The following is a 15,344-nucleotide window of genomic DNA, read 5'->3' as shown; positions in this document are numbered from 1 at the left end:
ACACCAAATGGTGATGAAGGCACATGTATCCAGAAGCACAGTTTGCATACCTCCCTATTCAGCTTGGGCAGGCACTCACTATATGCCTGACTTAATTATGTGCTTATTCAGTTACACTGATTGGTTATTTGTAGCAGGAGATGCTCAAACTGGGTGCCCAGATGTTCCCATCACGTTTTTTAGCCTTTCTCTAATTTCGGGATCTTCTGAATAGCTTAATCCCCAGATAAAAGTACTGATTATCGTGTGTCTCTTGCCCAAATACGTGTGGTTAGACTAAAAGCCAGTAATGCTGGTTCACTTTGCTGCTGTCAACAAATTGATCGGCGAGTCATCCTGCCTCTCAGAGCAACCCTTCTGGGCTTTCCAAATATTAAAATTGATCTACAATGCAATGTAGATCATGCATCACTCGATGAGATTGTGTGCGAATATAGCCTGATGGTACAGTGATATTTACAATGTGATGCATTAGCATAAAACGGTGGGTGAAAGACTGTAGTATAGGATAGCTTATTAATAATTACTCTAAAAACCAAGTAAGGAAAATAACAAGGTCTTTAGGTTAGTTGTACTGCCACTTCCAGGGGAAGAAGAATAACCAAACACAAAACTCACCACAAACAGCAGTGGGCAGTCCATTTTAATGGAAAGGAAGCATGACATGAAAACTGCCCCATTTCAGGCCAGAATGCTAGTATTGATAAGACAGGAATATGTTTCTCTGTACTTTCCATCAGTGTGGTTTGATCCTGTCACCACAATGGACTAGTGATGTAATTTTTGCCTTAAAAAAACCAAACCAGAGCTTCGCAATTCTTGTCCTCCCTGTGAAAGACTGTGCATAGGGAAGCACGTAGTCAAATTTTGTTCTAAGGCACTTTTTAAAAAGACAAGATAAAATGTAAGTTTATTGTTTGCAATTTTCTTCTCTTTGCTCCCACAGTGTTACAAATGTTAAGAATATGTTTCTGGTGTTGTAATGTGATTAGTAGTCCTGCTTGGTAAAAACAGATCTATGTTAAAAAAACAAAAAGCACCCTTCTTCCTCTTCATCGTGGTCCAATTATTTTCCAGCCATAGAGAACCAGGAGGGTCAAAGAGGCCACCTTATTTGAAAGAAATGACCAATATTTGTTTCCTTTTATTTATTTAATTAATTATTTTGCCCTTTACTGCTTTAAGAGTCCTCACACTTTTATTCCTGAATCTCAAAAGCTTGAGCAGTAAATGCTAAGGACAACTCAGTCTTGTTGCTGTTTGCAGACTGAAGCTTTACAAACTCTGGCTCCTGGTAACCTGTTTACTGAAGGTGGTGTTGACAAGTGCTCCAGCTACAGACTGTGTATGGAGTAAATGAAAGTCAAATATCCATCCTTCCTTTTCCTTACTGACTCAAATCTCTATGGAGAGAGCAGGTGGAAAGTTGTGTTAGGAGATACTTGCCTAATTCACTTTTCTGGGATTAGAATATTTTAAATTTGTAAACTGAACATACTGCTAGTCTTGCCACATGGTTGCCATTTAAGCAACACAGTAAAAATCTCAGAACATATCATTTAGTACAGCAATTTTTATTCACACGTCTGTGTTAGTCCATTTATATTCTTCAAGACTGAGGAGAGAGACTGTTAGGAAGATCCAAGGCCTTAATTACTTAACAAAACTCCTGAAATGGCTGAGGATGTTGTTCCCAGGTATTGCTCTAGGCAGCTTCACCTGGGTTCAGACTAGTAATTCTTTTTTGTTCACTCTGCTTGTCTTCTTTTCTGAAAACCAAATCCAAGATACTTTCCTTTTCCTTTCCTCTGATGGAAATTGTTATTCCTCTGTCTTTTTCCTGTCATTGATATTGACATTCTAGGGAGACATTTCACTGATGTTGCTGACTCCCTCAGTTACTCAAGGAGAGATTTCCAGATTTCCTTTTCTTCTAAAAAAAAAAATTCTAGTTTATACTTTTGCTAATTGTTCTAATTTGCTGAAAAATTTATTGATTCTCTTTTTGTGTGAAACCATGTTTATTAAATATTTTCTTACTATTTTATGTTTAATTGTCTAAGTTCTTTTTTTTTTTTGTTGACAGCTTTCTTTCACGTTCAAATCCTTGGAATTTCATACACGTAGTAGAATAACGAGACAATGCAATATTAACACTCATTTTAGAGCTTCTGCTTCATGGGCATCTACCATCTCAGAGAAGCTGTCATCTTTGTCCTGCCATAGCAGGTTACCCTGTTGGAGCTTCTACAGTAGCAGGGGTTGGGAACAAGAGGTAGAGAGACATGGATGCTGAGACCCAGTTTGTCTAAGCTCCTGCTATTCAGGACATCAGCTTCCCAAAAAGTCTTCAGGATATCTTTTGCTTGAAGCAGTAGAGACAATCTCAAATCTTGCTGTCACTAGCTACATCAACCAAATGTAGCTGCTAAATTAAAACAGATTATTTAAATACTGTTTATTTCAATATGCAATTAAAGCTTTATATTAAATTAATTTCCTAGTATATTCTCTGGTTATATTGAAACTCAGTTATCTGAGTTCTGTAGTACATCATGAAGGCAGCAGCAAAATAAATGTAAGTACTTTTTGTTTCTGGATGACAGTGATGTTACAAAACAAATCCATTATCAGCATTTATCAGACTTGTCTGTTCATTCTGCAATATATTGACTTGTCCTTCACTTCTCATTTTTGATGGTGTGGAATGCACTTCTGGATGGCTAGAGCTGCCTGCATTTTCAATTACAATTCTTCTGGCTTGCAGTTCACTTGCTATAGTAATTTTCATGAACTTTTTAATCTTCCAGCATACGTGCTACAGAAAAAACAGAAAAAGAAATCTGGCCTAGTTAGTACCATTTCCTGGCACTGGCAGAAGCACAATGTGCTGAATATTGTTCATGTTGCTTATTATAATGTATGAGATCTTTGCTATGAATAGCTTGCATAGTACTTTGAAGGAACAGAGGAACTAAACTGTTCCTTACTGAACCCACACCTCTTTCTTTCTTCTGAAATAGTTCTTATCACAATATTCATGTTGCAGAGGGGAATGTTGTCCAAAATTCACCTGTAAAGCTCATGGGCCTCCAGAAAGGGACAGGGAGGCAACAAGAAGAGGAACTCTGTTACTGAGAGAGCATAAATGCTGATACAGCTTTTCAATTATCATACTCAAAAGTGCTGAAATTGGTTGAGATAGAAGGAAAGATAAGAGCATAATTACTTTAGTTAATGGTGAGAAATTAAGACTTAGCATTTTTAATAAAGATTTAGAATCCTTTCCTGCTTTCTTCTTATTTCTACTTTCTCTTAGGTTTGCAGTCTTTTTTTCATGTTGCATCTTATCCCTTTTTGTTTACAGTTTTATAGCTTCTCATTATAGATGTCCACATTTGAGATGTTCTGGTTCTCTGTCTTCAAACAATTATTGAATGAAATAAATAATAGGAGTTAGGAATAAAGGAGTAAAAGTAGGAGTTTGAAATAAAAATATCATTATACAGTTTTGGTTATATTAAGTTCAATATATTTGCTAAATTTATCACTAGCCCCCCCCCCGCCCCCCAAAATATTTTCTATGCCAAATTGTTCTTATAGGGGATTGAGTAAAAATAGAACCTTCATCTTGTACTGGCTTGAGATTACAAAATTGTTAACAAAAAAATCCCAGTGTTTTTCTTCTAGGATGAACAAATGAGATAGTTGGTTTAGACATTAGATATGAAGTCTTTTGTGGTACTTAAGAATACTTTTCAGGGTCGAATTACATTCTGTAAGTTCATAAATAAAGCTCACAAACATCTCTAGTATTTACTAGGATAATTTAACTAACACAGTTTAACTGTGGAACACTCAGAGTATCCAGAGTTCAGATGACAACTTTGCAGTTCTTACCCTCTGCAGAGAGTAACAGTTTTATAGCTGTTTGAGAGGGCAAGGAGCACATAGTAATTACAGCAAGTTTATTCTACATTCAAATTATAGAATTGTTCCTATAATTACACTTTTTTAATTGCTTTAATGTCAGTAAGGATGTACAGATATACATCGTTATTGATACTTAAAGTGTGGTTTAGCAAAGATTCCGCTACTGTTCTTTGCAGGCCAGGATATTCTGTCAGAAGCTTTACTGTAATAACAAAAAACTGTAGAATGTCAGAAATACTTTTCATCATTTCTTAAGAATTTTTTCTTTAAGATTTTAGTGACATTAACCTGACCTGGATTCCATTCTAATCTAACAAAGAGCTGAAAAGCATGTTTTAGAGGAGAAAGAAGAATGTCTAAAATATATGTCCCAAATCAGTAAAAATATTCTTAAATGCTTATTTAAAAATCTGATTCTGTTTTGCTCTGAACAGCAATAAAATAAATTTGTACAGGTAGCAGGAGCTCTTTAAGAAAGACAAATCACTGCTGTATTACAGAATGAGAGGCATAAGAAGCTTGGAAACAAGAGCCCAAAGTAAATGGGAAAGCTGATTGCCATTGATAACCATTCTTTGCTTCTGAAAGCCTCTGGAAGGTCTCAGTCTTAGCCTGAAGCTTTCGGCCTGTAGGTGTGCTCTATTGCAAACCCTGACAACACCAGTCTTTGGCCAGTATAACAATCCCAGCCATTGCATTTCTGTTAAGAAAGCAAGTGACCAGAAGGTGTTTGGATATAGCTACAATCTACTGCAAGATCTCCAGCACTTCTTACATCTAATTTTGCTCTCCCAGCGAGGAGTAACTTTTTTCTTGAGTCTTTGGAGGAGATGCTGACTAAACTTTTGAATGAACCTCAAAAGAAGATCTGCTCTCGTTATTCACATGTGGTTTTCTGAACCATCTCAGAGGCAATACAGAGGCAATCTGTATTGTGCTTGTCAAGGTGGTTTTGTTCCCTTCTTACAGTTTGGTAAGGATGTAGGTCACATACTTATTGGTGTCTTGGGGTGTTTTACTGCTAATGTTTTGGTCTGGGGTTTTTTGTGGCGCTTAAAATCTGTCATGTCATGCACTTTCACCACCTCCAGCAAGGTTTTATTGATCCTACTTGGACATCAGAAGGAATTTTTTCATGGAAGGGGTGATTAGACATTGGAATGGATGGCCCAGGGAGGTAGTGGAGTCACTGTCCCTGGAGGTTTTGAGGAAATGATTGGATGTGGCACTTAGTGCCATGGTCTAGTTGACAATGTGGTGAACAGTCAAAGGTTGGACTCAATGATCTTGGAGGTCTTTTCCAACCTAAATGATTCTGTGATTCTCTTCTCTCAGCTTAAATTTTTGGATACAAACCTTGTGAGTCATTTTTCTTTTCCCCTCTGTTCATCTTTGCCATTACCATTCTTATTTGAAAAGTGAATCATTGTCATCAATGGAGATACTAACTCTGGAATTCCTACAGATTTTCTAAGAAGGTCCATTGAATACCCTAAAAAGCATGAACTGAAACACAATTGGAAGAACAATCCCATAAGGCAATTTCCATTTCTAGATACATCAAAAAATTACTGCAGAATGCTAAATAAATTCTGAGATATCTTATGATACAATATTTCCTGTAATACCATGAAATTGCCTGAAATAAGGATAATTCTTGTATGTCACCAGTGGCATGGCAGATCTCTGTCATAATTATGATATTGCTGGATATTTACTAAATATTCTGGAAGACTGAAGGTACTGTTTGTTTCTCAAGGCTCTTTTTTAAAGAAAAATGGGTTTGTTTCTGGTAAAAAGACCACCCTTTTTTACAGAAAGTACAATTTTTTTTTTTAATTAATCACTTTTTGATAGAAAACCTTGTTCAGTGGTTTGGATGATAATAATGCTAGCACTGATCTTTGATTCTCCTTCAGAGCACTATAAATCCAGCTTCTCAGTACATTGTAAACTATGCATTTTTTCATCTTTACGAGACCCTTGGCGGACTTTATGGTTAATACAAAGACATGCAGCAAATTAGATGTTTTTTAAAGGAAGCTGAGAAACATCTTTTTAAAAAAGAGCAAAAAGGAATAACTTCCTTTAGAGGATAATTTTATACTTTGTTAATTTCAAAATAGCATCTAACACCCTTGCTGCCAGACTGCAATTAGTATCTGGTGGCCAGCTACCGTATATATTTACATTGTGTTTCTTTTATCCCTGTTCATTGGGATTGTAAACCAGGAATGAAGAAGACACCTTGCTTATTTGAATTAAATTTTATTGCCATAGCTTATGTAATTTTAACTGATTCTTTTAACTCCCTGGTGTTTGGTGAAACGTAAACCGGTGGATCTTCTCAGTCCATTCAATTAATATTTCTCATAACAGGATTGTGTGTCATGCCATTTGGCAGTGCTTAGTTTAGCTAATGTCCAGATAATATGCTCTGAATGGATTGTATTCTGGATAAGTAAGTTAGACATTTAAGTAGAAACCAGTGTGACTAATGCGGGATATCAAATTCTCTAGGTCTTGCAGTTCTATGTATGCTTGAAGAATGCCTGTGTGAAAGCATAAGCCATTTCATAACCTTGACTTTGGTTGCATCACATTGCCTTGTGCTGGTGTTTGCATTGGAAGCAGCTTGGGCGACCTCAGCACCAAGGGGTGACTGATGTTCTCTCTTGAAGTGTCCAGTTCTTTGTTACATTACCACAGGTGCTATGAAAGCCTGCTTCATCGAGGTCTTTTCACTCATGTGGCTTCTCCAGCATATAAATGAAATATGTCTTAGCTCATTTAAAGAATATCTTTATGGTTTGGAAGCACAAAAATATGTCTTGTTTGGTAGAATCTTGCACATGAAGCCAATATCTAGATATCACTGCAGGAGTGCTCACAAATAGCCCTGCATAGCCAAGGGCTAAAGAGTCATTACTGCCTGTAATGACTGCACTAGGCAGAACTGAAAAATTACTTCTTGAAACCTGAATTCTTCAGGAATGAAACTCTTTTCTTTGTATATAGATACCTAATAGATAATATATGCCGTAACACATATGACACACTGTGTACTAGATAAAGGGATGGGCTCCACAATAGACAAGGAATTAAATTGAAAATGCAACAAGTCTGCAGCAGCCTATTTTCAGTTAACTTTCCAGGTTAACTTTGGTTAACCCAGGTTTGAGTTTTTCATACTGGACTAACAGATCATCTTCCCTAGGTTTTGTATTTTTCCCATTGCATAATTTGTTGGGATATCAGTCCAATGAAAGTAATATAAAATGTGACTTGTTAAAATTAAAAAGTGAATTTGAACTTTTTTAGGTAATGAAAAATAGCATTTTTCATGGGAGAGAGAGTAGTGGTTTATGTGTAAGACTAAAACAGGAAATCTTGACGCCTTTTCCATTTATGCAGTAAACTGATCTTGTCATATTGGGTCCAAAACCTTCTCATGAGGGGTTGGGTAAAGTGAGACCCAAAGACCATTGGATCTAAGATCAGATTGTGGAATTTGTTATACTGACCTGACACTTTTCTTTGTTCTTGACTTATCTGTACAATGTTGCTCTCAACCATTTCAGGCTTTGTTTATGATAGTATCCAAATAGTAGACTATTAAGAACCTCACTGATAGTAAGCAGAGATGGAGTATGGTAAAATGATACTTGAACAGTAAAATAATTCTAACATAATTCATCCTTCCTTACTCCAGTCTTGCTTTCAAATATGGAGTGGGACTTGGGAACAAGAAAAGCTAGTTCTTGCTCTGTCACTGTCAATACATGTATCTGCTGTGTACAGAAAGGATTTTAACTTCTAGGGCTGCCCCTTTAGCACTATTCTAACCAAAGTAAGGTTTCTGGAAGAAAAAAGAAGATCCAAGATGCTTTGCTCTCTCTCTGATTTTTTTTTTCTCTTTTTCAAGTTAGTTTTAACACATGGTAGTCTTAATTCTTATTGTAAATCACGTTCATCTGGCTTGTGAGACAATTAAGATATAAACAGGTATAATTTGCCAATCAAAATAAACATTAGATTCTGGGGATTTCTGATTATCATCTGAGCGGTGGGAATAGAGAGGATAGTGAGTGAGGGATCATGTTTGCCTGGAATGCAGGAACGGAGGGAGGCTGAAGGGTCTTTGAAGATCTTGTTTAATTGATTCCTCAATGTAACCCTGTTTTTCCTTTGGGGCTTTCTGGCTCCCCCTCAGATTAATTCATGCACAGTAGAAATTAAGGGAAGTATTTAAGTTTACAGTAGCTACAAATTTAAGTACTTCTTTGAAGTGTCGTGGGGTGTTCTTTCAGATAAATATCATTAACATAAATAAATGTTCTGTGTGTTTGGCAGTGCTTTTTGCAATAGAATATGTCTATAGTGGAAGATATTTGTGAATTTTGTTATGTTGCATACCTTGAGCCTATTTGGCCCTGACAAGAAGGAAGACTTCCCTGTTATCAATGAGCAGCTAGAGAAGCTAGTATCTCTTTTAATTCAAGACCTGCTCATCTTCATCTTGGAGATAACTTGGCTCATTAGAAAAGTACAAGAGATTTTAGGGTTTTTCCTGAACTTACAGACTTATGGTGCTATTGCCCATGGTTTTTTCGCTCCAAGCTTTGAAAGCTGTAGTAGAACTACGCAGGCCATCTTCCTGACTTCCCTGCTAGCTTTCCTATTTTCCCTGCCCAGCCTCTGCTGTTGCATGTAGCTTTATGAAGAGCTGTCAGCTACTCCTAAGAACAGAGAACTGAGAAAAGGAAAGCAAGGGGAAATAAAGAACATGAAGAAACATCTGTAAACTATAGCTGTAGGAATTATGTAGTACAGACATGCTGGAATTAAAGTAGCTTTAGAGAATATCGCTCCTCTTTTGTCTTGGATCATAACCAGTAAGGTTAGTAGCAGTCATGTAGCAGTCATTCCTTTTAATAAACTTCTTAACCTTCAGAAAATTTACATTATTATCCTGTGATATGATAGTGACAGATCTTGGGAAGTTTATCATATGCTTTAGGTTTCAAATCATTGCAAGTATGAACAAAAGCTTCCAAATGAGTTCAGAGTGTGCAGCACCACTAACCCCTTCTGTCCCACCAGCTTGTGGAGGAGTGTGCTTCCTCCAACACCCAAGATAAGTACTGGCTCTGAACAGGCTTAGATTGGCAAGAGTATCTGTTTCATTGTTGGCACGTTAATAGACGGTTTAGCGTTGGTTTATCTGTCCTACTAGATGAAATCTTGGGTTGTGTAAGGAATTACTAGTACTCAGGTTATGTTCAAGTCAAATCCAGTCCTTCCTTTGGGAAGGAGATGGAGTGTCTTTTCCCTGGCTAAATGCTTAGCTGTGTTACAAACTCCAGGCTAGAAAACACAGTACCCACTGCCATCCCACCACCCAAACTGTCCTTCTGTCAAACAGCAACAACCTGTTCTCTGTAACAGCCACGATCTGTGACATTCAACTCCAGCATAGGTCAGATGTTGAGCAGCACAACTCCCCTAAAAATCATGGAATAATTTAGGGTTAAAGCCATCTCCATACAACTAGATCCATTTAACTCTTATGATCTGCTGAACACCACATTAGTGTTTAAAGCTTTCGGTGCTCTTCCTTCCCTAATAACAGTATAAACTTTGGATTTTTCTGTGTGTTTAGTGTGGTGGGTTGAAAGGAAGAAAACAGGACTGCAATCAGAAATTAATTTCTATGTTTGTGCCTCTGACATGATTTGTTAAGCACTTTTGAACAAATTACTAAATATTTCTGTATGTTTGCTGATATAAAATATAAATTCTTATAACAAACATCTTACTCCTAGAGATCAAAGAATCATAGAATGGTTTGGGTTGGAAGGCATCTTAAAGATCATCTAGTTCCAGCCCCCCTGCTGTGGGCAGGGACTCCGTTCACTAGATCAGGTTGCTCAGAGCTTGTTACTGGTCAGGAATGTCATTATAGGTGCCTGATGTGAGAGCTATGACTTTGTTTAGCATTTTATTGCTATAAATAGTAAAACAAGTTGGATTTGATTTCCAGAGGCAGAGTAAACAGTCTTTTCTGTGTTTTTGAAATGGTAAAAGTTTTAGGATAAACACATAATACGGTCCTATTGGCAGGTCAGTATCAAAGCTTACAAGTCTATTGGGTCCAACATCTGATCAGCTCCAATTTTCTGTAAATTGTGTTGACTTCTTCTGTATGGCAGAGTTTCTTTATTTCATTGTTGTTTTTTGGTTCAGGGGTTGCTGTTGGCTTTTTTTGAAGTTTCAGCTGTGTTTTTCTGTAAAGAACATACTTGGCAATGCATTGCCATATAATGGACAGCCAATTGTGCAATTCTATTTCAAATTGGAAAGCAACGTCATTAATATTTTGAAATAACTGAGATAGGAGTGTTTTTATCATGAAAGTCATGCCTTTGTTGGACAACTTCTGAAAAGGCACAGGGGGAACAGAAGATGGAGCTTCATCAGTTATGAAATGAATTATATGAAGTAATTTCCCCTAAACCAGACTGAACATAATGACAAAAAGTCCACCGGCCATATGGGTTTCATAAATGCAGAGTAACATTAGGTGGAGATACCTCAGTAATCAGTCCAAAAGATCTATTGTTGGTTTAGCCTTAATTCAGGCCAACCTGAGCCAAAGAATTATATCAATGTGTATTGAGAACTGCTATTTTAGATCTACCTGAACTGAACTCTGAATGTGCTTTTATTTATTTTTTGTTTGTTTTGTTTCCCTTTGTTGTAGGTCATTGTGGTTCTAAGTACAAAGCCGTAGTTGCCTGATTTGTTGTGTCTAAGTGTCTGTTCTTCTGTTCTCTTCAGAGATCGCAGTTGACTGTACCAAGTGCAGAGGTGGGAAATCAAAGGAGTCAAAATTTGGAAAGCAGCCCTTTCATGTCAGACCTGCTGAGCGACGTACCCTTTGCCCTAGCACCACACGTGTTAGCAGTGCAGGGCACCCAGAGTGACGTTCCTGACCGATTGCTCACCTACGACATCAATGATAATTTATCAAGATTTTGGTATGACTTTACCCTTGAAAATTCAGTGCTTTGTGATCCATAATGTTTTCTTTATTTTCTCTGCCTCTGTCGAGGAATAAGTCTTAAAGGGAAGATCAAGACTTATTTGGATCTACTCAATATTTTGGGGGCCTGCCACTGGTGTATCAAATGGATTGTTATTCACAACTGTGATATATTTCTTAGCTTTAAATGATCTGTAACTTAATATGTTAAATATTCTATTTATCCTCAAAGAAATCAAGCAACTGTTTCAGCCTGAATAAGAGACTGGTTATTGATATCTACTTCCAATATGTAGGCTGCAGACACAAACATTTCATAACTTTAGAGGAAGGCTAGCACTGTTTTGTTACTTCACTCAGTTACCAAACACATAGATCCTGTTACATGTGTTGAGATCAGCTCTGATTTTGTACAGATAGAAACCAATATTAACGCTAAAGCAATGCTGCTCTGCAGTACTGGACAGACAACTTTTCTGTGAAACCGAGTTTTAAAACTCAGAGTTAATTATGAGTCCTTAAATAATCTTGAAGACTTAATAGGATTAAACTTAAAAATTAGTTAAAATTGGTTAAACTTACCAATTTTAAAATGAAAATCAGTTGCTTCCTTCCCTTTTCCAGTAGATGGTATTTTGTCCGTCTCATTTTGTGCCTGCCTAGAGAAGTCCTCCCCGCCTGCCTGTTGGCTGCTGTTTGTTCTCATTACCACATGTGTTCCTGATTTATATACAGATCAGCTTTTCCATTTTAACCTCTTTGCCCCCTGAAGAAGGAAATCTCAGGACACGTACTTTTAATGGTCACACCCTTCTTTTTTTAATTTGTGTGCCAGAGATACAGATGGCAATGTTTAACAACAGGAAAACATTACATTGTTTCTTATCCAACTAAATTAAACTGCTAAGTACCTAAACATGCATTCTCACAGACCACTGTGTCCCTGCTCGCAAGCTTTGAGCATGTTTTTCCTGACTAACACCAGAGTTGCTGTTTCACGAGCAACAGCTCTCTGATGTAACGTCACAGTTTGTGATGAAGAATGATCTGTGGCACACAAAAGACTACACTGGTTTTCTCTCTTGGGGTGCAATATTTATATTGTGCCAAATGTTGGTGGATATTTTCTTATATTTTCTATGCTCTGTGGTAGCTTAAAATACATGTATTTTCAGACTTGCATCCTCTTACAGTATTTGAGATAAGTACTGTAAATGATGAAGAAATTATATTGTGAATATATCTTAGGTTGTTAAATATTCATGGTTTAGATTTTTTTTAATGTATGTATTTAATATTTTTGACAGCTATGTTCTTAAATGTTTTGAAGATATTGTTTTAGGGAGCGTATCTGTGCTGTACTACAATAAAAAGATGCTAAAAAATAGTGAGTTATTTTTTATGTGTGAGAGTTATCATGTGGTTTCATCTGTATTGTTTACTACAGGCATGACCATTCAGCTTTCATGGGAACTTGAAAATTCTTGAAAATCTTTTCAGTGTCATTTAAAAATTGGGGTCCTTCTAATAAATTATATCACACTTTCATCTGGTGGATTCTGTGTGCTGTGCTAGTGACTTGTGATGGCTTAGGAGGTGTCCCTGATACTGCTTTGGGGATAGTGTGGCTGGGAGCTGGGAAGTACTAAGGCCTCTTAGAAGGAACAATTAATTTACAAAGTTGTTCAGAACTGTCTTGTGTGCTGAATTTTCTAGTTAATGCATACCTGAAGCACTAATTTTAATTTTAATTATTATTTTATATCTAATAGTTAAAAAATGGCTCGTTCTGCAAATAGTATGTTTCCATTCAAATTATCTGTTTTGAATCTGAAATGTTTATGCAGCTCAGCTAGTCTAGAAGCAGAATTGTAAAGCACTGTTGAAGACCAAACAAACTCACAATACTTGTTCTTTCTTTGCTAGCTGACTTGGCATGTAATTTTTTGCATTCATTTTTTTGCCTAAAGTTAGATGATTTATCTAAATAATTACAACTTGTCAGATTTGAGCTCCGTTAAACTCACAAGTACCCCTTCAAAAGAAAAAGAGAGACAAAGGAGAGTAGGGAGGAGGTTGTATTCAGCAGGAGGAGAAATGTGGGTGGTAGATTAAAACTTGGCCTTCACCCTTAATCATCTTCCATAAAGGGTAAGAGTAGCAAGGGTACTAGTAATGGCCAAGGGTACTGGGAATGTGTCTTTAGCAAGAGCTGAGGCTCAAACACCTCTCTTGCCTGAGATCACCCCTAAAAGTCAATTGAAGTCTTATTGCATCCAGACAGTGAAGGTGAATTTCTTCCCACTTGGACAAGAAAAAGAATACATTTAAACTGTTATAAATTAGTAAGATTTATGACTACTACTATTTGTCCACTCATAACATGAAGATGACACAAAATCTTCAAAACATTAAAGATTTCGAAGAGTCTGTTCACAAAAGATGTGAATTGCTTATGTAGGATATGTTTGACATCATACACTGATTATTGCATAGCATATATGAATATATGTGTGAATATATGTGTATCTGTCACTACCAACAAATACTGGATGGTTCTATGTGTTGTTATTCAAACCTTTGACTACGGATGAAGGAATATAGTTAATTTTAAAAAAATAATTAAAAACTATTAATAAAATCAATATCAAAACAGTAAACCACCTTGGCTCTCCTTTCTGTATGTTCTGTATATAATAATCAGAACATGAATAGAACTGTTTGCTTTGTGTTATGCATATATATGTAAATTTTTTTGACAGAACAGAAAGAAATTTAATAGCTAATGTCATTAACATCAGAATTACAACAGACTGCCAACTCTAGGACTAATAATGAAAGATTGAGCTGTGTTCCTGTGCCTCCTTTGTTAAATATTTAGAGTTACTTTAGTTCATGGGAGAATTTGAGCTTCATTTGCCATTCTCTACATTTTCCTTGCAAAAGGTGTACTCTGTGTTGTGTGATAGTTTTCTTATTGAACTTTTTAATAAGTCAAACCTAAAAAGACTCTTATTATTTTCTCTGGAAAGGTTGTAAATACAGGCTCTGGAAAAGTGTAATTTGAAATGTAGAAAAAGGGGAGTGAAGCTCACATGTTCAAAGGTAAATCAAAGAATAATTGCATCCAGAACAGCCTGACAGGAGGCTTAGTGGGAGCTGGTCCCTACAGAGAACTCCCCAGTGACAAATGCAGCAATGGAACCAGACAATGCCATGTCTGGCAGGTCAGGCAGTGATTACAGATCCAGTTTCTGCTCTTTTCTCTGAAGTATGATCCAAACCCTGATATGACAGTCAGCAAATATACACTTGTGCGGTCACAGAGGAGAGGTTTTGACCTAAAGCAACTAAAGGAAAAAGGCAAAGAGCACATTCACCACAGCAATTACAGTATCTCAAAATAACACACAGGTTTTTGCATTTTTAGCTGGAGAACCTGTTATGTTCACAAAAGCACTACAGCAGCCTCTTGGGCAAGATGAGCAAGTTGTTCTGAACAATAGCATAAACCTTGAGCTTGAGAAACTGTCCTCATCCCCACAACCACCCTTTTTTTATGACACAATAATTCATCTTGCTTTGTGTTTTCTCTGCTCAGCCTAGTGAGTATGGAGAGGAACCAGAAATGCAACTCCTAGGGGTAAGTAACTGCAACTCTTCTGCGGATGACAGGGCAGTTCCAGATTAACCAGATTCATTTTCGAAGCCAGAGACTTTCTGTACAGCAAGAAAGAGGCAGAGTATCCTCCTAAAATTCCAAAGGTACACTCCTGTTTGGTGCTGTAGAAGACAAAAGTTTAGTAGCCAAGTTCATTCAGGCCACCTGCTATGCTGCAACTCTTCATCAGCATTAAGCTTGGTGTTCTGTAACAAGCTTGCAAAGTTAGAAAGCAAGTATGTTAGGCCTGATTTCTTCCCATCAATATGGCAAATTCCTTAAACTAAGCAAAATTATTGATTTGCCTGTATGCTCCACTGAGACCATGTTCTTTCTCTACCAGAGATAGATATTTATGTTCTTTGAGTCTCCTAGAGAACTACCTCTTTCTTTTCAGCATCCTTCTTCTGAGAGATGAGTTCCCACAGAAAATTTCTTACCTCTCCTTCTGTCTGAATCACAGCTATCCAGAAGAAGAAGTGTAAGTATTCATGCTTACTGGAGGGAGAGAAAAATCACTCCCTTGTTCCTGTTGTGTTGACAGTCAGTTAACTTGGAAGCGTTACTGCCCATAGAAAGAAACTGAGATTTCGGTCAATTCATAATTTCAGTAATTTCAGATGCCAAGAGTGTAAGAAGTAAACTTGATCTTCTAGGCATGGCATCTTGCTGTCTGTTTAGTTCTGGAGCACACATTTTAGATTC

General features: G+C 36.9%; 1 protein-coding gene across 5 annotated transcripts in view; it reads left to right on the top strand.

The window, feature by feature from the left end:
• UMAD1 (UBAP1-MVB12-associated (UMA) domain containing 1) overlaps window positions 1-13,638 on the top strand; it is a 79,008-nt gene extending 65,370 nt beyond the window's left edge. For all 5 annotated transcript variants that reach the window (XM_051786065.1, XM_051786063.1, XM_051786061.1 and 2 more), the window contains one exon: window positions 10,774-13,638. In XM_051786065.1, coding sequence (XP_051642025.1) covers window positions 10,774-11,016 — 243 coding nt within the window. In that variant the 3' untranslated portion in view covers window positions 11,017-13,638. The remainder of the gene's footprint in view (window positions 1-10,773) is intronic.
• Window positions 13,639-15,344: the final 1,706 nt, after the last annotated feature.

This window comes from Manacus candei, unplaced genomic scaffold (genome assembly GCF_025592945.1).
Source record: "Manacus candei isolate 608988 ecotype Guabito, Panama unplaced genomic scaffold, ASM2559294v1 h1tg000021l, whole genome shotgun sequence".
In the NCBI taxonomy this organism is placed as follows: Eukaryota; Metazoa; Chordata; class Aves; order Passeriformes; family Pipridae; genus Manacus; species Manacus candei.
The sequence above is the reverse complement of the archived record's forward strand: the minus strand, read 5'-3'. Positions and strand labels throughout refer to the sequence as shown.